We start from the raw sequence: 18599 nt of genomic DNA, 5'->3' as shown, positions 1-18599 counted from the left end.
CTAGAAATGGTTTTATCAATAAAATTAATTTCATCGCAATTGTAAGAAATTTTTATTTTATATCTCAGGAACGCAGAGAAAATAATAATACATATTTCATCTGAAAATGGTAAATACCAGAAACTGTCAAAATTTTCTTAAGTTTCTACCGAATTTAACATATTCACACATTTTTTTGACAAAATTACTCAAAAAAGAGGTAATATTTAACTACCCAAATTTTCAAATTTCCAAAATTATTTTTTTTGTGACTCTTCCATATAAAATTTTAGCATAATTCGTCGCCGTCGTGCTAACTTGTCGTACGTGCATTTTGGGTCAAATTGAGTTAAGAACGCCATTTTGTGCAGCTCACAATGCCTCACTAGGGTGGAATCGAGTTATATGGGAAAATTGAAAATGGTAAAAATCCAATCAGCAACACATTTTTTGGGTTCCTCTTAGGGTCCCAACCAACCTCCCACAATTTGGGAACGATTGGTTAAGCCCACGATTGACGCAAAGCTAATGAAATTTGTTTGGAAATTACTATGGAAAAACTTGCACTTTCATATTTTTGAATTCACAAATTTCATGTTTTATTCTTTTATGAAACTAACACCGTAGAATTATAGCCTCGATGTCCTGAACATCTCGCCCCAAGACCATATGGTGCTAAAGTGCTTTACAAAAAAGATACAGAGTTTTCAAAAGTAGTGTATTGAAATAATCAGTGAAACTCACATTTTCTGCCAACATTTCCATGAAATACAAAACAAACATGATTGTTCTTATATTTTGATGAACCTAACGTAAATCGTTATGGAGAAATGTTCAGAGGACATTATGTAGATAAATTGCATCCCAATTCCTCAATTAATTATAGTATTCGAAAGTTTCCGCTTGGGTTGGCAGTGTTGGCAAAAAGTATGATTTATACCGAGTATTTCGCAATGTCTCTCTTGAACGCTCTGTAACTTTTATTAGGAGCAATTTAGCATCATACTGTCTTCGGGAGAGTTGTTCTGGACATCCCCATAGAGCAATTCTCTACGAAATCGGTCTTTTTTCTTCAATTTTAATTTTTGTATTTTTTAATCCGGCTGAAACTTTTTTGGTGCCTTCGGTATGCCCAAAGAAGCCATTTTGCATCATTAGTTTGTCCATATAATTTTCCATACAAATTCGGCAGCTGTCCATACAAAATGATGTATGAAAATTCAAAATCTGTATCTTTTCAAGGAATTTTTGATCGATTTGGTGTCTTCGGCAAAGTTGTAGGTATGGATACGGACTACACTGGAAAAATAATACACGGTAAAAAAATTTGGTGATTTTTTATTTAACTTTATCACTAAAACTTGATTTACAAAAACAATATTTTTAATTTTTTTATTTTTTGATATGTTTTAGAAGACATAAAATGCCAACTTTTCAGAAATTTCAGGTTGTGCAAAAATCACTGACCGAGTTATGAATTTTTAATCAATACTGATTTTTCAAAAATCGAAATTTTGGTCGTAAAAATTTTTCAACTTCATTTTTCGATGTAAAATCAAATTTGCAATCAAAAAGTACTTTACTGAAATTTTGATAAAGTGCACCGTTTTCAAGTTATAGCCATATTTAAGTGACTTTTTTGAAAATAGTCGCAGTTTTTCATTTTTTTAAATTAGTGCACATGTTTGCCCAGTTTTGAAAAAAATATTTTTGAAAAGCTGAGAAAATTCTCTATATTTTGCTTATTCGGACTATGTTGATACGACCTTTAGTTGCTGAGATATTGCAATGCAAAGGTTTAAAAACAGGAAAATTGATGTTTTCTAAGTTTCACCCAAACAACCCACCATTTTCTATCGTCAATATCTCAGCAACTAATGGTCCGATTTTCAATGTTAATATATGAAACAATTGTGAAATTTTCCGATCTTTTCGAAAAAATATTTTGGAATTTTCAAATCAAGACAAACATTTTAAAAGGGCGTAATATTGAATGTTTGGCCTTTGTGAAATGTTAGTCTTGATTTGAAAATTCCAAAATATTTTTTCGAAGAGATCGGAAAATTTCACAAATGTTTCATATATTAACATTGAAAATCGGACCATTAGTTGCTGAGATATTGACGATAGAAAATGGTGGGTTGTTTGGGTGAAACTTAGAAAACATCAATTTTCCTGTTTTTAAACCTTTGCATTGCAATATCTCAGCAACTAAAGGTCGTATCAACAAAGTCCAAATAAGCAAAATATAGAGAATTTTCTCAGCTTTTCAAAAATATTTTTTTTCAAAACTGGGCAAACATGTGCACTAATTTAAAAATGAAAACTGCGACTATTTTCAAAAAGTCACTTAAATATGGCTATAACTTGAAAACGGTGCACTTTATCAAAATTTCAGTAAAGTACTTTTGATTGCAAATTTGATTTTACATCGAAAAAGAAGTTGAAAAATTTTACGACCAAAATTTCGATTTTTCAAAAATCAGTATTGATTAAAAATTCATAACTCGGTCAGTGATTTTGCACAACCTGAAATTTCTGAAAGTTGGCATTTTATGCCTTCTAAAACATATCAAAAAATAAAAAATTAAAATAGTGTTTTTTGTAAATCAAGTTTTAGTGATAAAAGTTAAATAAAAAAATCACCAAATTTTTTTTACCGTGTATTATTTTTTTCCAGTGTAGTCCGTATCCATACCTACAACTTTGCCGAAGACACCAAATCGATCAAAAAATTCCTTCAAAAGATACTGATTTTTGAATTTTCATACATCATTTTTGTATGGACAGCTGCCGAATTTGTATGGAAAATTATATGGACAAACTAATGATGCAAAATGGCTTCTTTGGGCATACCGAAGGCACCAAAAAAGTTTCAGTCGGATTAAAAAATACAAAAAAAATCGAATGACCGAAATCCTAGAGAACTGCTCATAGCAATTTCAATAAAAATTTCATTCGCTTTGCGCCAATCTTGGGCTTAACCAATCGCTCCCAAATTTTGGGAGGTTGTTTAAGTAAATAAATCTTTCCCAGTTCCTGAAGGGAACACCCTTGAAGAGTACCGGGGCCGGCATTTACAAAGCGGATTCAGTGGCAGTTGCATTCTCAACTTAATGTTAACATGTTAAGGTTAATGTTAACATACCATAGGTCGCCTCCCTAAGGTATCGTGATAAGGTCCAGTTTGTGACGATACACTACCTTCCCTTTACTAAGCAATCGATTCCAGAAGGGAAAAGATCACCAGATCTACCGCTTACGAGGCGGAAGCGTTACCACTGGGCTACGTGGCTCGGTCCAGGGAGGTTGTTTGGGACTCAAAAAATGTTTTGCTGAAATAATCAATTTCCTATTCCACCCTAATGCCTCACCTTTTGACCTTCACAGTTCCCCAAAATTCGATTTCAATCCTGAGACGAAATCCGAAAAAACTCCTTGCATTTTTGTCAATTTACATGTGAAAGTAGTTTCAATCTTTTCGTGCTCTCTTGTCACTCCCTGAAAATTTATATAAGTGCGACAACTGGCCAAAGGGATTTCAGGTCAGGACGCGTTTGACGCACGTACAAGTTAGACTACCGTAAACATTTGTTTTTATAACTCGGGACTCCAGCAACCCACTTTCACCAAACTTCGGAACAGTGCACATAATGGTCAGCCCAACAAAACGTGTTTGTTATTGTGTGATATTTAAAAATGTTCATTTTTGCCAATTTCAAAATACTTTATGAAGAAAAATACTCTTGCGAAAAAAATGTTCGAAAAGTTTTCATTTTTTTTTAATTTTCTTATGATTTTTCTGATTGAACCGTGATACAGCCTCCTTATTTTGTGAGATTTTTTTTTGTTTTTCTTACATATTATCTAAGATCCCCTTCATTTTTGTTTTGTTTTTCTCAGTGTCATCTCGAGTTGAAAAAGTTGTTTTGAAAATTATAGGTTCGATTTTCAATGTTGGAAAAAATTAAATTTTTTAAGTTTGCTGCTTTTTAAAACAAAAATTATTTCGAAATTTCAATGAATTTAAATATTGAGATGGATTTTAAAATTTCGAAATTATTTTGATTGAAAACATTGTAGATTTAAAAAAATAGATAAAATGAGGGTTTTTTGTGGTTCTGAGTGATAACCAATAAGCGTCCAGCATTCAGGTAAGAATGTCTTAGTAATTTTTTGACAGATTTTCAAAGTAAAACATTTTAATATCTGGGAAATTTACTATTACACGTACTGTTCAATTTTTAAATCAAGTCATTTTTTTTTTATTTTCGGAAGCTAAAAACATTACGTGAAAAAAACCCAAAAAATAGTGTCTTTTTACAGTTATCAACATTTGATGAAGATCTTACATCTGAAAAAATACATAAATCGATCAAATGTTGTGCCCTTCACATTCTGACACACTATTTGTAACCCTGCTGTACGATAAATAAAAATCTACATGTTTAGGACAAGTTTAGAAGTCACAGTTGTACTGTGTTTTATTATCTAATTATTTTGATTTAGATCACAGGCGTTGTTACACGGGTTAATCCTAACATTGCTCCCACCATATTCTATTTTCCAGGACTACGGTACCCTATCCTGCTGGGCTTCCAACGAGATCGGAACCCAAAGCGAACCCTGCTTGTACCAAATGATTCTGGCAGGTAAGTACCTACTCGGAAATGCTTCACTCCACAACCTCAATTTCATAACATGTTGTTTGTTCTTCTACTCAACTCTGGTGCCGAAAAACACACATCCCCACACACACGTACGTGCGATTGCGTGTAAATCCGGCAAACGTTTTGACCTGCAAACGACGACCTGTACACAAAACCACGGGTTGCATCATCACCACCTTCGTCGTCATCATCATCACACTCACACTCTAACACGAACGCTAATGAGGGCAGATCTTCCGGCTCCGGTGGCCAACTGTACCGTGTACAACCGGACGCAACAGTTTGCCGAGGTCCAGTGTGCACCTGGTTATGACGGGGGTTTACCGCAAATGTTTGTGCTGGAATTAGTCTCCAAAAGAACCGGTGCAAGAAGGTGAGTGAGTTTCAACACAAAACGCAACGGGGTTTGGTCTGTGGGAGAGAAGAAGATGCTGGGATGACGAGTAAACAGGAGGAAGAATGAGGTACTATTTGACGTCAACATTTAACCGGGGCAATGAAACGCATTATACGTGCAACATGATTTATTTGAATAGAACTTAAATTCCTTGTGAGAATAACTGCATACACGACAAATTATTTAAAAAATTCGCCATTAAATCAAATGATGCGCTTTTATAATGAAAATTCACAGTACATACATTTCGACATGTCTAAACCGGAACTACGAAAAAATCTATACAATAGAAATAATATCTAGTTTGTGAGAAAATTGTAAGTAGTCTACATAAGCTTGACGAATAAACAATTTTGCGGATCTGTGCGGATCTATTTGAATAGAACTTAAATTCCTTGCGAGACTCATAAGTGAGATTTGTTGGTGAACTTCTGAATAGAAAATTTAACACAAACAAGTACATAAATGGCATTGCGATACAAAAGTTGTGTCAAAATTGGACAATCACAATCAGTGACATTTGGAAACACTTTAACTTTAAACATCAAACATCAAACTTCAAACATCAAACTTCAAACTTCAAACTTCAAACTTCAAACTTCAAACTTCAAACTTCAAACTTCAAACTTCAAACTTCAAACTTCAAACTTCAAACTTCAAACTTCAAACTTCAAACTTCAAACTTCAAACTTCAAACTTCAAACTTCAAACTTCAAACTTCAAACTTCAAACTTCAAACTTCAAACTTCAAACTTCAAACTTCAAACTTCAAACTTCAAACTTCAAACTCAAACTTCAAACTTCAAACTTCAAACTTCAAACTTCAAACTTCAAACTTCAAACTTCAAACTTCAAACTTCAAACTTCAAACTTAAAACTTAAAACTTAAAACTTTAAACTTTAAACTTTAAACTTTAAACTTTAAACTTTAAACTTTAAACTTTAAACTTTAAACTTTAAACTTTAAACTTTAAACTTTAAACTTTAAACTTTAAACTTTAAACTTTAAACTTTAAACTTTAAACTTTAAACTTTAAACTTTAAACTTTAAACTTTAAACTTTAAACTTTAAACTTTAAACTTTAAACTTTAAACTTTAAACTTTAAACTTTAAACTTTAAACTTTAACTTTAAACTTAAACTTTAAACTTTAAACTTTAAACTTTAAACTTAAACTTTAAACTTTAAACTTTAAACTTTAAACTTTAAACTTTAAACTTTAAACTTTAAACTTTAAACTTTAAACTTTAAACTTTAAACTTTAAACTTTAAACTTTAAACTTTAAACTTTAAACTTTAAACTTTAAACTTTAAACTTTAAACTTTAAACTTTAAACTTTAAACTTTAAACTTTAAACTTTAAACTTTAAACTTTAAACTTTAAACTTTAAACTTTAAACTTTAAACTTTAAACTTTAAACTTTAAACTTTAAACTTTAAACTTTAAACTTTAAACTTTAAACTTTAAACTTTAAACTTTAAACTTTAAACTTTAAACTTTAAACTTTAAACTTTAAACTTTAAACTTTAAACTTTAAACTTTAAACTTTAAACTTTAAACTTTAAACTTTAAACTTTAAACTTTAAACTTTAAACTTTAAACTTTAAACTTTAAACTTTAAACTTTAAACTTTAAACTTTAAACTTTAAACTTTAAACTTTAAACTTTAAACTTTAAACTTTAAACTTTAAACTTTAAACTTTAAACTTTAAACTTTAAACTTTAAACTTTAAACTTTAAACTTTAAACTTTAAACTTTAAACTTTAAACTTTAAACTTTAAACTTTAAACTTTAAACTTTAAACTTTAAACTTTAAACTTTAAACTTTAAACTTTAAACTTTAAACTTTAAACTTTAAACTTTAAACTTTAAACTTTAAACTTTAAACTTTAAACTTTAAACTTTAAACTTAAACTTTAAACTTTAAACTTTAAACTTTAAACTTTAAACTTTAAACTTTAAACTTTAAACTTTAAACTTTAAACTTTAAACTTTAAACTTTAAACTTTAAACTTTAAACTTTAAACTTTAAACTTTAAACTTTAAACTTTAAACTTTAAACTTTAAACTTTAAACTTTAAACTTTAAACTTTAAACTTTAAACTTTAAACTTTAAACTTTAAACTTTAAACTTTAAACTTTAAACTTTAAACTTTAAACTTTAAACTTTAAACTTTAAACTTTAAACTTTAAACTTTAAACTTTAAACTTTAAACTTTAAACTTTAAACTTTAAACTTTAAACTTTAAACTTTAAACTTTAAACTTTAAACTTTAAACTTTAAACTTTAAACTTTAAACTTTAAACTTTAAACTTTAAACTTTAAACTTTAAACTTAAACTTTAAACTTTAAACTTTAAACTTTAAACTTTAAACTTTAAACTTTAAACTTTAAACTTTAAACTTTAAACTTTAAACTTTAAACTTTAAACTTTAAACTTTAAACTTTAAACTTTAAACTTTAAACTTTAAACTTTAAACTTTAAACTTTAAACTTTAAACTTTAAACTTTAAACTTTAAACTTTAAACTTTAAACTTTAAATTTTAAACTTTAAACTTTAAACTTTAAACTTTAAACTTTAAACTTTAAACTTTAAACTTTAAACTTTAAACTTTAAACTTTAAACTTTAAACTTTAAACTTTAAACTTTAAACTTTAAACTTTAAACTTTAAACTTTAAACTTTAAACTTTAAACTTTAAACTTTAAACTTTAAACTTTAAACTTTAAACTTTAAACTTTAAACTTTAAACTTTAAACTTTAAACTTTAAACTTTAAACTTTAAACTTTAAACTTTAAACTTTAAACTTTAAACTTTAAACTTTAAACTTTAAACTTTAAACTTTAAACTTTAAACTTCAAACTTCAAACTTCAAATTTCAAACTTCAAAATTCAAACTTCAATCTGCAAACTTAACTACAATTTTCAATTTTCAATTTTCAATTTTCAATTTTCAATTTTCAATTTTCAATTTTCAATTTTCAATTTTCAATTTTCAATTTTCAATTTTCAATTTTCAATTTTCAATTTTCAATTTTCAATTTTCAATTTTCAATTTTCAATTTTCAATTTTCAATTTTCAATTTTCAATTTTCAATTTTCAATTTTCAATTTTCAATTTTCAATTTTCAATTTTCAATTTTCAATTTTCAATTTTCAATTTTCAATTTTCAATTTTCAATTTTCAATTTTCAATTTTCAATTTTCAATTTTCAATTTTCAATTTTCAATTTTCAATTTTCAATTTTCAATTTTCAATTTTCAATTTTCAATTTTCAATTTTCAATTTTCAATTTTCAATTTTCAATTTTCAATTTTCAATTTTCAATTTTCAATTTTCAATTTTCAATTTTCAATTTTCAATTTTCAATTTTCAATTTTCAATTTTCAATTTTCAATTTTCAATTTTCAATTTTCAATTTTCAATTTTCAATTTTCAATTTTCAATTTTCAATTTTCAATTTTCAATTTTCAATTTTCAATTTTCAATTTTCAATTTTCAATTTTCAATTTTCAATTTTCAATTTTCAATTTTCAATTTTCAATTTTCAATTTTCAATTTTCAATTTTCAATTTTCAATTTTCAATTTTCAATTTTCAATTTTCAATTTTCAATTTTCAATTTTCAATTTTCAATTTTCAATTTTCAATTTTCAATTTTCAATTTTCAATTTTCAATTTTCAATTTTCAATTTTCAATTTTCAATTTTCAATTTTCAATTTTCAATTTTCAATTTTCAATTTTCAATTTTCAATTTTCAATTTTCAATTTTCAATTTTCAATTTTCAATTTTCAATTTTCAATTTTCAATTTTCAATTTTCAATTTTCAATTTTCAATTTTCAATTTTCAATTTTCAATTTTCAATTTTCAATTTTCAATTTTCAATTTTCAATTTTCAATTTTCAATTTTCAATTTTCAATTTTCAATTTTCAATTTTCAATTTTCAATTTTCAATTTTCAATTTTCAATTTTCAATTTTCAATTTTCAATTTTCAATTTTCAATTTTCAATTTTCAATTTTCAATTTTCAATTTTCAATTTTCAATTTTCAATTTTCAATTTTCAATTTTCAATTTTCAATTTTCAATTTTCAATTTTCAATTTTCAATTTTCAATTTTCAATTTTCAATTTTCAATTTTCAATTTTCAATTTTCAATTTTCAATTTTCAATTTTCAATTTTCAATTTTCAATTTTCAATTTTCAATTTTCAATTTTCAATTTTCAATTTTCAATTTTCAATTTTCAATTTTCAATTTTCAATTTTCAATTTTCAATTTTCAATTTTCAATTTTCAATTTTCAATTTTCAATTTTCAATTTTCAATTTTCAATTTTCAATTTTCAATTTTCAATTTTCAATTTTCAATTTTCAATTTTCAATTTTCAATTTTCAATTTTCAATTTTCAATTTTCAATTTTCAATTTTCAATTTTCAATTTTCAATTTTCAATTTTCAATTTTCAATTTTCAATTTTCAATTTTCAATTTTCAATTTTCAATTTTCAATTTTCAATTTTCAATTTTCAATTTTCAATTTTCAATTTTCAATTTTCAATTTTCAATTTTCAATTTTCAATTTTCAATTTTCAATTTTCAATTTTCAATTTTCAATTTTCAATTTTCAATTTTCAATTTTCAATTTTCAATTTTCAATTTTCAATTTTCAATTTTCAATTTTCAATTTTCAATTTTCAATTTTCAATTTTCAATTTTCAATTTTCAATTTTCAATTTTCAATTTTCAATTTTCAATTTTCAATTTTCAATTTTCAATTTTCAATTTTCAGTTTTCAATTTTCAATTTTCAATTTTCAATTCTCAATTTTCAATTTTCAATTTTCAATAAGTTTTTTATTAAAGGATTAAAGTTTGGAGAAGAATTGACCGTAAAGTTCGTAAAAACTATGAAATTTGTATTAAAAATTTGTAATTGAACTTCAAAATCGGCTCAAAACGATTGTTTAGCCATATATTTACAAAAATCAGTTTCCAAAGATTTTTAAGCAAGCTGGGTGCTTAAAAGAGCATAATTTCCGAATGATTCCCACTACTACAGCTGTACATAATCATAAACAAAGTCAACTTCCACGTCAAATCGGAATCAAAAGAGCTCAGATTTTGGCATGGGAGTTCCTTGGGCAATATAACTAGACCCGTTTTTGCCTTCCTCACATCAATGAGGAAAGGCTATAAAATCACCCGAAAAATGAACTTCTTTATTCGACCTCGTTGACCCACCTTCACGTATACCTATCGATTCAGAATCAAATTCTGAACAAATGTCTTTGCGTGTGTCTGGATGTGAGTCCGTGCACCGAAAAATATATTTGGACCGTATTGGTCTCATTCGATCCGTCTTGGGGTCCCACAAGACCCTAGTTAATATTATAAAGTTTTGAAAAGTACTTCAAAAGTTATGTAAAAAAACGATTTTAGCTAAACTTCGGAAGATTGTAAAAAGGATGGTTTTTGAAAAAAAAAAAAACCCGTCATGCATACATTTTTGGAAAGATATTTGGAAGACCTTTCCAACGCGAGCGAACGAAGTTGACTTTATAGCTGTCGGCCACCATTGCTAGTACCAACCACTAGTGTCTTCCTTTTATCTACAAGGACTTCGCCGCCCTGGGCTCCTATGTTTATGAAAGTATGGCACGGAGCGACGGCGCTGAATACCCATATTTACACAAAGAATTTTAGAGCGCCCGCCGCGGGATTCGAACCGGCGACCTCTGGATTGTGAGTCCAGTGTGCGGTCCGATTGATCCACCGAGTAGTGTATTCTCTTTATGAATGCGAGGAAGGCACTAACCACCTTAAGGTGGATAAAGTCATGTTTTTAGTTTTTTTTGTATTGTGATTAGGGTGGTCCTATCCGAAATAGGGTGGTCAATTTTTTAGACTTTAACGATTTTCGCAAAACTACATTTTTTAAGGGATCATATCTCAAGCGGTTGAACCAATTTTTACTTGATGCGTTGTAAAAGAAAGGTGATTAGTATGACTTTCTATGAAAAATGCTGAACCATTTCAACAATATAGCTTAATCCACTTACAAATCAAATGAAAATTTAGAATGTTTTTAGAATGTTACATATCCAACAATAGTGAATTTGAAATAAAAATCGGTTTCCGGTACATCAACTGAACTGAAACAATTTTTTTCTCCATCGAAATGAGTTTCCAATAAACTTTGCTGGAGACGCATGGTTGTTATGGTGTTCAACTCGTTCGAAACTTTCAGAGCTGACTTTTCGCCACTAAAACAACCAACTAGTACACAGTTCAAATAATGTTCATATTTCAATCTAGACTGATATCCAAAGACCGCGAAAAAAATCACTCCGGGTAATTTAATCTTCGGATTTTCGAATCACATTTTTTGTAATTGAGCCAAGAATTGAGCTCAAACCATTCCAAAAAAATATCTGGAAATATTTATGTAATCCTTGATGGCGATGGTCGAATATCTAAAATATTCACTTGATATCGATACAGTAATAGCAATCAACCACTCCAATTTGACTAATATAGGGTCACTTAATTCAAATTTGATGTTTAAAATATGAAAACAGATTTCGTCCATGATTTGGCCAATTTAAAAAAGTAAAAAAAAAACTATGTACAGTACAGATGACGCCCAGTAGTTTCAAAATACCACTAATTACCATATGGTTCCACCAAATCAAAAAATAAAAAGGATTCTAATGACTATTTCACCACTTTCGCCAGGTTCAACTACTCGAACAAACACGAACCGTACTTCTTCCTGGAGCGGCTCGAGTGGCTCACCAACGTGATGTCGCTGGAAAACAACTCCCTCTCCTGCGTGATGTACGCCGTCAACCAGCGTGGCTCCAGCATCGGCGTGGTGATCCCCAACTTTGAGATTGGCCACATTCATCCGTTCCAGTCGGGTAAGTTCCGCCGCTCCAGCATTTAGCCAGTCAGTCGAATTTATTGGTCTGCCTGGTTTTAAACCGCGCTGAGTCAGTTGGCCAGTTGATTCGACTGATACTTTTGCTTGAAAAGCACCACTTGAATTCCATTGCTAAAGAGTGATAGGAGAGTAACTGACTGTTAATTGCAGAAGGCAAACACTCGACCGAGTGGCTCCCGATGACTCTCGGTGTCCTGCTTACCATCATAATATTGGCCCTCTCGATTTCAACCAAAGCGATCCTGGGGACGGTCAGCTGCTGTCGACGCCGGACTACGACGGACGACGGCAAACGGAGTGATATGAAAATTGCACAGCAAACAAAAAATATTGTGATTTCGAACGATTTCGAATGCGGAACTAATTGTTTGAAGGTAATGCTGCTTGCTGCCCTGGGATCCGGGGTTCCTCCGGATGTTGGGTTTCTGTTACATTGCATGCATTGATCTGTGCGATGAACTATAGGGGAACGAGGTTTTTACTGGACTCTGGTGGTCTCATCTACAAAATACCATAAAAATATGGCTTTTATGATTTATCATGTTTTCAGAGTAAATTTGAGTTTGAACGATAGAGTTAATTAAAAACAGTTTGTTAAAGATCTCTTCCTTTTTCTGCAATTGCTAAGTATTGACTTCCGTTCCCTTATTGTTCGAGTTCATCATACCATATCGGAAACCATGTTTTGCAAACAAACAAACCAATACCGGACCCATGCAAATTGACTCATCGCTCTCTTTCTACTTTCTACTTCCTTTCCCAAACACACACCAAAATATAACTTGGACTCAATCAACAACAACAAAAACAACAACCCACAACTGAAGCTGAAAACCGGCCAAACGCACAACAACCACTATCAGGAGAACATTCGGGCCAGTTTGCGGAAGAAAAACACTTCAAAGGAGCTGGCCAACGAGGACGAGCCCGATCCGGACGTCATTCCGGCCCAGTTCAACATGAGTAAGTTGGCAGTAAGGGCAAGGTTTTAGGGTTTTTTCAAGGTCACTAGGGTTGGTCACAGAGTCAAAACTTTGAAGGGGAAATTAATAATGTTCTGTTCCAGAACATGACAAAGTGATTGTTAATGTTGCTCCAGATGTAATTCTGTGATTCTTTCTTTCCCAACCAGGTTTAAAACCATACGAAGATTTTCTTTACATATCATCGCGAATACAGTTTTTGTCAAAATTTTACTCATATCTGAACAAAACCAAAACTGATAAAATTTAGTTTTAATCCAATTTATTTCCCTAAAATATACATACATATAATACATGATTTGCTTATATTGTAATGTTTCATCAACCTGTTTGAAAACGGAATTCGAAGATTTTAAAAGTTTCAACAGAATAATTTAAAAATGGGGAAACTTTATTGAAAATCAAAACATTTTTATATTATCTACAAGCCCTACTCATGTTTTACGAAACGAAACAAGTCTCAAAATATGTTTTGATTTATTTGATCTTAAGTTGTTGTTTGAAAGATGGTTTATCTTCCAAAATTTAAAATGTGTTGCTGAATACAACAACATTGGCATCAAAAATAATTACTAGATAAAAAAGCAAAGCAATCCACTTTATCGACACCCGGGTCTTTTGTGGGCTCTGTTGCAAGTTTCTGCTCATTTCTAGGCGTCCGAAGGTTATTTGTGGTGAGATGGGCGTTCAATTTTCCTGGAATTAGATTTCCCGGGAAACGGGAAAAACATTTCTATAATCCCGGGAATTCCCGGGATCTCGGCAAATTTTTGAAACAGTGATAAAATCTATGTTTTCATTAAAACTGTTATTTTTTTTAAATTCTAAAATCATAGAATTTGCTCAATAATATCAATGTTTTTTTGTTCTTTGTTGTGGTTTGAAATGAACTTAAATTTTAATCCAATGTTATTAAAGAGCAATTCCAGCTCAAATCAGGAATTTTTCTGGTACTTTTGTACCCGACCCTCTCCGATTTCAATTAAACTTTGTAGACATATTATCCTAGGCCTATATAAGCCGTTTTTGTGTATATGGAGCCAATAGTACTCGAAAATAACAATTGAAAAGGGCGTAAGGTATTTAAATATATTTGTATTTTGAAATTTAAAAATTACTGTATCTCGAAGCCGTTGCATCGTATCAAAAAGTGGTCAGAGACAAACTTGTAGGAAATTGGACGGGCTTTCTGAAAAAATACACTGAAACAAAAATACACGCCACTTTTATGAGATTTTCAGTTTTTATGTTTAAAAATTAAATTTGATGGTGATGTCACGATTTTTTTTCGCCCAAAATTTTTGAGGAAATAGCCTAAAATGTTACTAAAAGACTCACGAAAAATGCAGGATGGTATGTCTCTCGTAAAAAAAACAAAAATCAATTACTACAACTGTTTTTTTGAAAAGTAGTCTAAGCGTCAAAATTTTTCAGAATCGATAGAGGGAATCGATTCCCCAGAAAATTTTACATAAAAGTCTCTATATTGACCATTGTTCTAAGTCCAATGCTTGGGAATATAAAGCGGTTTTAAAAATAAAAACTAACTTAATCCACCTATGTGGTTGGTGCCTTCCTCACCCTTTTCCAACAATGGGTGATATGTGATATGATGGGTTTGGACACAATTTTCGTCTGATTTCGTTAAGTTCCGGAATACAAAAAACACACATGTCACTCAAGGGCTCTTAAGTCGCATCTTAAGTGGTCATAGCATGAGACAGGGTTGCCAGATCTTCAATGTTTTAGACTCGTTGGAAGGGTCTTTCGATTACCTTACCAACGATGGGTCGGATGATGATCCGGACATTGTTTACATACATTTAAATGAGATCTGGTTACAAAAAAGTACATAAATATCACTTAAGTGGTTATAACTCGAGAAAGGGTTGCCAGATCTTTAATGTTTTGGACTCGTTAGAAAGGTCTTTCGATTACCTTACCAATGATAGGTCGGATGATGTATCCGGACATGGTTTACATACATTTAAATGAGATCCGGCTACAAAAAAGTACATAAATATCACTTAAGTGGTTATAACTCGAGACAGGGTTGCCAGATCTTCAATGTTTTGGACTCGTTAGAAAGGTCTTTTGATTACCTTACCAATGATAGGTCGGATGATATATCCGGACATTGTTTACATACATTTAAGTGAGATCCGGCTACAAAAAAGTACATAAATATCACTTAAGTGGTTATAACTCGAGACAGGGATGACAGATCTTCAATGTTGTGGACTCGTTGGAAAGGTCTCTCGATTACCTAACCAACGATGGGTCGGATGAAGGATTCGGACATTGTTTACATACATTTGAGTGAGATCCGGCTACAAAAAAGTACATAAATATCACTTAAGTGGTTATAACTCGAGACAGGGATGCCAGATCTTCAATGTTGTGGACTCGTTGGAAAGGTCTCTCGATTACCTAACCAACGATGGGTCGGATGAAGGATCCGGACATTGTTTACATACATTTAAATGAGATCCGGCTACAAAAAAGTACATAAATATCACTTAAGTGGTTATAACTCGAGACAGGGTTGCCAGATCTTCAATGTTTTGGACTCGTTAGAAAGGTCTTTCGATTACCTTACCAATGACAGGTCGGATGATATATCCGGACATTGTTTACATACATTTAAGTGAGATCCGGCTACAAAAAAGTACATAAATATCACTTAAGTGGTTATAACTCGAGAAAGGGTTGCCAGATCTTTAATGTTTTGGACTCGTTAGAAAGGTCTTTCGATTACCTTACCAATGATAGGTCGGATGATGTATCCGGACATTGTTTACAAACATTTAAGTGAGATCCGGCTACAAAAAAGTACATAAATATCACTTAAGTGGCCAGAACTCGAGACTGGGTTGCCAGATCTTCAATGTTGTGGACTCGTTGGAAAGGTCTCTCGATAACCTTACCAACGATGGGTCGGATGAAGGATCCGGACATTGTTTACATACATTTAAATGAGATCCGGCTACAAAAAAGTACATAAATATCACTTAAGTGGTTATAACTCGAGACAGGGTAGCCAGATCTTTAATGTTGTGGACTCGTTGGAAAGATCTCTCGATTACCTAACCAACGATGTGTCGTATGAAGGATCCGGACATTGTTTACATACATTTAAATGAGATCCGACTACAAAAAAGTACATAAATATCACTTAAGTGGTTATAACTCGAGACAGGGTTGCCAGATCTTCAATGTTGTAGACTCGTTGGAAAGGTCTCTCGATTACCTTACCAACGATGGGTCGGATGAAGGATCCGGACATTGTTTACATACATTTAAATGAGATCCGGCTACAAAAAAGTACATAAATATCACTTAAGTGGTTATAACTCGAGACAGGGTTGCCAGATCTTTGATGTTGTGGACTCGTTGGAAAGGTCTCTCGATTACCTAACCAACGATGGGTCGGATGAAGGATCCGGACATTGTTTACATACATTTAAATGAGATCCGGCTACAAAAAAGTACATAAATATCACTTAAGTGGTTATAACTCGAGACAGGGTTGCCAGATCTTCAATGTTTGGACTCGTTAGAAAGGTCTTTCGATTACCTTACCAATGATAGGTCGGATGATGTATCCGGACATTGTTTACATACATTTAAATGAGATCCGGCTACAAAAAAGTACATAAATATCACTTAAGTGGTTATAACTCGAGACAGGGTTGCCAGATCTTCAATGTTTTAGACTCGTTGGAAGGGTCTTTCGATTACCTTACCAACGATGGGTCGGATGATGATCCGGACATTGTTTACATACATTTAAATGAGATCTGGTTACAAAAAAGTACATAAATATCACTTAAGTGGTTATAACTCGAGAAAGGGTTGCCAGATCTTTAATGTTTTGGACTCGTTAGAAAGGTCTTTCGATTACCTTACCAATGATAGGTCGGATGATGTATCCGGACATTGTTTACATACATTTAAATGAGATCCGGCTACAAAAAAGTACATAAATATCACTTAAGTGGTTATAACTCGAGACAGGGTTGCCAGATCTTCAATGTTTTGGACTCGTTAGAAAGGTCTTTTGATTACCTTACCAATGATAGGTCGGATGATATATCCGGACATTGTTTACATACATTTAAGTGAGATCCGGCTACAAAAAAGTACATAAATATCACTTAAGTGGTTATAACTCGAGACAGGGATGACAGATCTTCAATGTTGTGGACTCGTTGGAAAGGTCTCTCGATTACCTAACCAACGATGGGTCGGATGAAGGATTCGGACATTGTTTACATACATTTGAGTGAGATCCGGCTACAAAAAAGTACATAAATATCACTTAAGTGGTTATAACTCGAGACAGGGATGCCAGATCTTCAATGTTGTGGACTCGTTGGAAAGGTCTCTCGATTACCTAACCAACGATGGGTCGGATGAAGGATCCGGACATTGTTTTTATACATTTAAATGAGATCCGGCTACAAAAAAGTACATAAATATCACTTAAGTGGTTATAACTCGAGACAGGGTTGCCAGATCTTCAATGTTTTGGACTCGTTAGAAAGGTCTTTCGATTACCTTACCAATGACAGGTCGGATGATATATCCGGACATTGTTTACATACATTTAAGTGAGATCCGGCTACAAAAAAGTACATAAATATCACTTAAGTGGTTATAACTCGAGACAGGGTAGCCAGATCTTTAATGTTGTGGACTCGTTGGAAAGGTCTCTCGATTACCTAACCAACGATGGGTCGGATGAAGGATCCGGACATTGTTTACATACATTTAAATGAGATCCGGCTACAAAAAAGTACATAAATATCACTTAAGTGGTTATAACTCGAGACAGGGTAGCCAGATCTTTAATGTTGTGGACTCGTTGGAAAGGTCTCTCGATTGCCTAACCAACGATGTGTCGTATGAAGGATCCGGACATTGTTTACATACATTTAAATGAGATCCGACTACAAAAAAGTACATAAATATCACTTAAGTGGTTATAACTCGAGACAGGGTTGCCAAATCTTCAATGTTGTAGACTCGTTGGAAAGGTCTCTCGATTACCTTACCAACGATGGGTCAGATGAAGGATCCGGACATTGTTTACATACATTTAAATGAGATCCGGCTACAAAAAAGTACATAAATATCACTTAAGTGGCCAGAACTCGAGACTGGGTTGCCAGATCTTCAATGTTGTAGACTCGTTGGAAAGGTCTCTCGATTACCTAACCAACGATGGGTCGGTGATGGATCCGGACATTGTTTACATACATTTAAATGAGATCTGGTTACAAAAAAGTACATAAATATCACTTAAGTGGTTATAACTCGAGAAAGGGTTGCCAGATCTTTAATGTTTTGGACTCGTTAGAAAGGTCTTTCGATTACCTTACCAATGATAGGTCGGATGATGTATCCGGACATTGTTTACAAACATTTAAGTGAGATCCGGCTACAAAAAAGTACATAAATATCACTTAAGTGGCCAGAACTCGAGACTGGGTTGCCAGATCTTCAATGTTGTGGACTCGTTGGAAAGGTCTCTCGATAACCTTACCAACGATGGGTCGGATGAAGGATCCGGACATTGTTTACATACATTTAAATGAGATCCGGCTACAAAAAAGTAC

The 18599-nt window shown here is 31.5% G+C and overlaps 1 protein-coding gene across 4 annotated transcripts in view; it reads left to right on the top strand.

Moving 5' to 3' along the window:
• The window catches only part of LOC6045655 (hemicentin-2), a 149616-nt gene that overhangs the window by 117992 nt on the left and 13025 nt on the right, over positions 1–18599 (top strand). For all 4 annotated transcript variants that reach the window (XM_038254539.1, XM_038254538.1, XM_038254537.1 and 1 more), the window contains exons 13-17: positions 4550–4631; positions 4881–5022; positions 11788–11972; positions 12146–12369; positions 12823–12958. In XM_038254539.1, coding sequence (XP_038110467.1) covers positions 4550–4631; positions 4881–5022; positions 11788–11972; positions 12146–12369; positions 12823–12958 — 769 coding nt within the window. The remainder of the gene's footprint in view (positions 1–4549; positions 4632–4880; positions 5023–11787; positions 11973–12145; positions 12370–12822; positions 12959–18599) is intronic.

This window comes from Culex quinquefasciatus, chromosome 2 (assembly GCF_015732765.1).
Source record: "Culex quinquefasciatus strain JHB chromosome 2, VPISU_Cqui_1.0_pri_paternal, whole genome shotgun sequence".
Classification (NCBI taxonomy): Eukaryota; Metazoa; Arthropoda; class Insecta; order Diptera; family Culicidae; genus Culex; species Culex quinquefasciatus.
Note: the sequence above shows the minus strand (reverse complement) of the source record. Positions and strands in the feature narration are given on the sequence as shown.